Source organism: Atta cephalotes, assembly GCF_000143395.1.
Source record: "Atta cephalotes unplaced genomic scaffold scaffold00010, whole genome shotgun sequence".
Taxonomy (NCBI): domain Eukaryota; kingdom Metazoa; phylum Arthropoda; class Insecta; order Hymenoptera; family Formicidae; genus Atta; species Atta cephalotes.
In genome coordinates, this window is record NW_012130074.1 from 3,759,957 (window position 1) to 3,765,665 (window position 5,709).

The 5,709-nt window shown below is 34.1% G+C and overlaps 1 protein-coding gene across 1 annotated transcript in view; it reads right to left on the bottom strand.

Moving 5' to 3' along the window:
* The window catches only part of LOC105627750, a 111,576-nt gene extending 106,075 nt beyond the window's left edge, over positions 1-5,501 (bottom strand). The window contains exons 1-3 of the mRNA XM_012209029.1: positions 5,365-5,501; positions 4,233-4,491; positions 2,049-2,347 (exon numbers count right to left, since the gene is read on the bottom strand). Coding sequence (XP_012064419.1) covers positions 2,049-2,347; positions 4,233-4,491; positions 5,365-5,501 — 695 coding nt within the window. The remainder of the gene's footprint in view (positions 1-2,048; positions 2,348-4,232; positions 4,492-5,364) is intronic.
* Positions 5,502-5,709: the final 208 nt, after the last annotated feature.

A 5,709-nucleotide genomic window follows, 5' to 3' on the forward strand; every position in this document is an offset into this window, starting at 1 on the left:
TAATAATAATAAGTAATAATAATAATTAATAATAAATAAAGTTAAAGTAAGTAAGTAGTAGAGTAGAGTAGTANANAGAGAGAGAGAGAGAGAGAGAGAGAAGAGAGAGAGAGAGAGAGAGCAAGCGAAGGTTACATGTACTAGTATGTTAAAAACCTCTTTGAATATGTGACAATCAGATATCCGATAGTTTTTCTCGAGAGTAAATGCAAATCTTTTCGCGGACATTCGTACCCTCGACTATATTTCTTATCGTATCAGAGTCTTCATTTTCTGTGCCTTTCATCGCATGGAAAAAATTTTTACAGACTACTGTGAAAATGTTATATCCCGTAATATCAAAATGGAATTTTTCCATACTAATTGTATTAATGAGAAAAATGTATGCGGGAACATCGATCTCGCCATATTTTCTTTGCAAGACAGATCAAATGATATAAATTGAAAGTAAGTATAATGATTGATATTTTCATCACCACGGTCTGGACAAAGTTCAAAGTCTCTCCACTAGGGTTTCAATCATCTTTGGCGCCTGTTGTGATTAACGTGCGATCAAAGAGATCATTGGAGATGAAAAAGACGTTCGTGAAAATGAAATTTTCCGGGACGCTCTCAAGTTGTGTCTCAAAGCCTTGATGCTGTATTAGACGCAATTTGATTTACCGGGTAAATGAGAAATATTAAAATGTTAAACATTAAAATGCGAAATTAACCGTATGAAAGGACCTTATGAGCTTCTAATTAAAATTAATTTTGTCTTGGACTTATCTTAACGAAGCGCTAAAAAGGATTATCGATGAAAAATGCAGAATTCGCTGAATTTGTATGAGCAGCTCGACATCCGATGTGATTTGTGAAACTATTAATTAATTTGGACTAAAGACAGAGGAAAACGTACAATGAAACTAGGTGACGAAGCATATTTCAGATACTTGCTGCGAATAACCTTTCGTCGATATCACTCCACATATGGAGCTAACGAAACGCGCCGAACAAATCGATTGAGACAGGAATATCTATGCCCTCAATTAATCATATTTACCTTTTAACCGACATGACACGTAGAGTCGTTCGCTTCCTTTGATAGTAATGTGATGTCTTAAATAGAACCGCACTTTAAATAGAGCGATCTTTCAGTCTGAATAAGAAACTGGCAAGATGGAGTGACCACCCTCTCTTTTAATCCACTGTCACGTACGCTTGTGTCAGTATAATCGTTGTATTGAACATTGCAAAACATTTCTCATCTGTACGTTTAGCCATCATACTTTTTACCTGTCAAAATTGACTGGTACGAGAACAGCAATTACTCTTGCTCGGTTTATTTTTGAATGTCAATAAAAATGTCTCGTATAAAAGAGACAAATCTTTTTTTATACCGCACGAGATTTGGTATTTTTAACGTGTTTATCATGCAAGATGTTCTTGAAAAACTCCAATCTTGTCTTTACAGATTAATCAGCCAATCAGCCTTGAGAACGGATATCATTCTAGATGGCATTCGGCATTTGATGATAAATTTAACATTCTCTCTCTCGTGTAAGCAGATCATGCTCGACGGTGAGTATCCGAGTGCACGAAGAAGTAACGCGAGTGGTCCGGCATCATGAAACCCACATCATACGTACACTACATACGTACATACGTACACATACAAACACTAGCATCTAAAGGGAATCTAGACGGAAAGGACAAGCATGAATAGGAAAACGATTTAGCTACTGTCTCGTTTCCTATGTGACAGTCACGCTAACTTCATAAGATTCCATATTGGATGTCTTCTTCAATAACTCAAATAGATACAGTTGCACCATTTTATCACACATATACGATTTCACACTAGTAACCGTGCACAATAGTAACTACAAAATCTTCCAAGTTCACATAATCAACGTTTCTAAATTTTTCAATTATTTTTAATATTTCAGAGATTATCAAGCTGAAAACGTGTGCAGTACTTGTGGAGTTCACGGAACAGTTAGAACGCACCGGGACTACTCTTCAGAGCGACAAATTTAAATAGAAAAGAGATAAAACGCGTGAGTTACCTGTCGACACGCGGGATAGGACCCGCGTTAGTGATCTCGCTTGTATCCGCGGCTGGACTGACTCTGCGCGGCGGCAGGGCGGGAGGCACAGCCTGACCGGAGGTTTGGCTCGAGGACAAGGTCGAAATGGGCCCTCCGACGCCCACATTACCCCCACGTACCCCATCCTCGGTCGAGTGCTGTCTCGAGGATTGCGAGTTCTGCGAGAGCCAGCGGCGTCCGGCATTCCGCGTCACCACCGTGGGCCCGCCGGGCCCCGGCTGATGACCTATCGTGCTCCCACTATCCAACGACGTGCTCTGTAACCGAAATCCAAGGCCGTTCTTCGTGGGCAGAGAGAAAATCCGTGGGACGCGATTGAAAATCTGAGGACTACACACACCGATCTGAGAGACCGAGCGAAAATTCCAATTAAGTGTTTGAATTTTTCCTTATTTAAACATTTATTTTATGGTAATTTATGGTAATTCTACACGAAACACTACTCTCTTCTGACTATTAATATAGATTAACTTTAATCTCGATTTAACTTACTTCTTATTTTTTTCTAGAACTAAGAATTAAAAAAAATTAGAAATTAAATTAAATCGAGATTAAAGTTAATCTAAATTAGTAGAAATGCATGTTAAAAGATTTGAATTTTTCATATTTTACTATGTCTGACATTCTCTTAAAAAAATTTATTTTTAACGTGCATTTAGAAAATAATTAACACATTTAGAAATTAATTTAAATAACTACTTGAATCCAAGAGATTTACTGTATAGTCCTATAATCCTAGAATTAATTATTGCGATAAAATTTCAGATACATAAAATCACTGTTAAATAATAATTAATGTTTCTGTGATTTTAAAATATGTTCTTAATTGCTAATATATTCTATAAAAAAATATTTAATACTCGTTTCTATACCAATGTAATTCTATTTTAATCTTGGTTCAACTAACTCTTCATCATTTTCTAATTCCGAAAATTGGAAAAGGATGAAGAATGAGTTAAATCAAGATTAAAATTAATCTACATTGGTATAATGGTATAATATAAAAGATACATTGGTATAACATAAGAGATAAATTGGTATAATATAAGAGAAATGAATATCAATAAAAAAATCTTTGAAACGTACGTATTACGTCATAAATATTAGTTTCCTTTTTTTCGATCGTTTTTGATTTTCCCTTATTAACCAGAACTCGTTAACGGGTATCATTATCGCTATGATCGTTATAAAATTGTGTCAATTGCCAAAGGGGCCTGTATTATAGGGCGCCATTATCGTTACGTCGATCACGGACTAAACTTGCGTAGCCATAAGAGCATGAAGAGCCGTGCGGCTGTCTCTACTTCCAAATACGGTTGAAGCACGTATGAACAACCGGCGAGTTGGCGCAACTCCGTCGCGTGTCGAAGAAAGTATTTTTATTCTCGTATGTCCTGCCTGAGAGGAGAACTCCGTACGAGCGATTTGTCGCGATAACTCGAACTTCGAACGTGTGTGTCACTTTATTGACTTTTATTACTCCACACGACTCAATATCTCAATGACATGTCACCTGATTTGTTTTTGAAACATCCATCTATATGAATATATTTATATAATATCGTAATCGAAATATATTTAGGAACATACTCCAGACATGACAAGTGATTTTATGAAATATACACGGAGAAAAATATTTAGTTGAATTAATTGGAATCCTGGTGGAAAATAAATCCAGAATTTTGATTAAGATTTCTGATTAAATCTATTAGAATTCTAATAAATAAAGAATTCTAATAATAACCAAGGAAATTCTGAATGTTGGTTATCTTAACCCGAAATCTAGTAGATTTAATCAGAATTCTGGGTCGTTCATTTTCTACCAGAATTCTAATTAATTTAAATTTTAGTTAACCTGGTTAAAACCAAATACTTTTCTCTGTGAAAAGATTAATAATTCAAAATTTTCAATTATATTCCGTCACAATGTAATTGAGAATGCGGTCCACTTAGTGGTCCACAATAAAGTGCTTTGAATCATTTGATTAACTAATCGACAGAAAGAATTGTACTAATTTATACCAATTTAAAGAAAAATGCTTTAAATTTGTAATATCAAGTGAACTTAAATAACGACAAGAGCACCAATGTGTTAGATTAATAAAACAGATTAAATTCGTTCGATTATGTCTCAAGACATACATTTACGTGATTTTTTCTGGACGTAACGGAGTCTTGCGAGGATCCTCTTGCGTAATGCCGAGCGAAGACCTCGGCGAGTCTGGATCTTCCTGAGCTCGCATTTGACTTGGATTTATTTGGCGGCGAGCCATCGATAACACCCGCCAAATTCGGATTGCTGCTCTTGCGCTCCGGAAACACTAAGTGCTCGATGTTCGGCGTGTATCCAGGATCGTTTCTGACAATGTCCTGGAGCGTCACGCGGCTTGGTCCGCCATTACTGCAACAATCCATGCGCAATGCCAATTTTCGTTAACTGTTGTCAATGATGATAAAATGATTGTATATGAATTTTATTAGATTCGTCTCAATAATAATAATAATAATAATAATAATAATAATAATAATGTGATAAGTTAATAGGCTAATAAACTAGCAAGGCGCTAGTTTTTTAAATAATTATACTAAAAAAGAAATTATTAAATTTTAATATTTCTTTGAATAGTACTAAGTAAATATTTATTTACAGTAAATACTTACTTAATAAAAGAATAATTAAATTAGTCATTTTTATATCAAATAAGTATATGTTTATATTTAGTAATATTTACTTAAAACTTCAAACAAGTATTTATTGAAATTTAGTATTTTTCCGATATATAATTATTAGACTGCGAACATTTATGCAAAATATTTAATTGAATATTAATCATCGGAGCAGTCGATCATTATTCGTTAAAGAGTTATTAAAAAGTAAAATAAAAAGATTGAGATTGCCATCTGTAAATGTACAATTTATGCAAAATATTCAGTTAAATATTTTGCATAAATATCCGCAGTCTAATAATATATATCATAATTATATTTATCAATTAATAAATATGATCGCCTATTAAAAAATATGATATATTTATTGAAAGAAAATATAATTATAATTATTTATTAAAGAAATTAATAATCCATCTTACTTGTTTATTGACCAATTATCTTATATTATGACTATAGATAGATCGAAAGATATGTAAAAATCCATTCCGAGAAAGTTCAAGAAAATGCCTTAAGGTATAAATTATTCCATAAATGGATTTTAATCTTTTAGTTATTTAATTAAGATAAATTCTTGACTCTAATTAAGATAAATTTTTTAACTAACCTGGGCCCGAAACCATGCGACTGTCTCTGTCCGCGTCTCTTCCCGCTGCCACGGCCAGGCTTGATGTTTGTCGCCTCGGCCAATTGCAGCAAACGGCTGCGATGCTGCCGTAACAGCGGGTCCTCCCGACGATTCATTCTATCCTGTGCACCTGAAATCTTGCTCCTGCATCCTGGAATTATTCAAAAAAAAAGGATAAGGAATTCACTTAAGATTCACTTATGACCTTTGATATCTTCATATACCGCAATTATATTTTTTGCATAACACCAATAAATAATTGTTTTACTGTCGTGAAGAAAAAAATACTTCTCAGAATGGATTCTTAAAAAATTGTAATAAAAT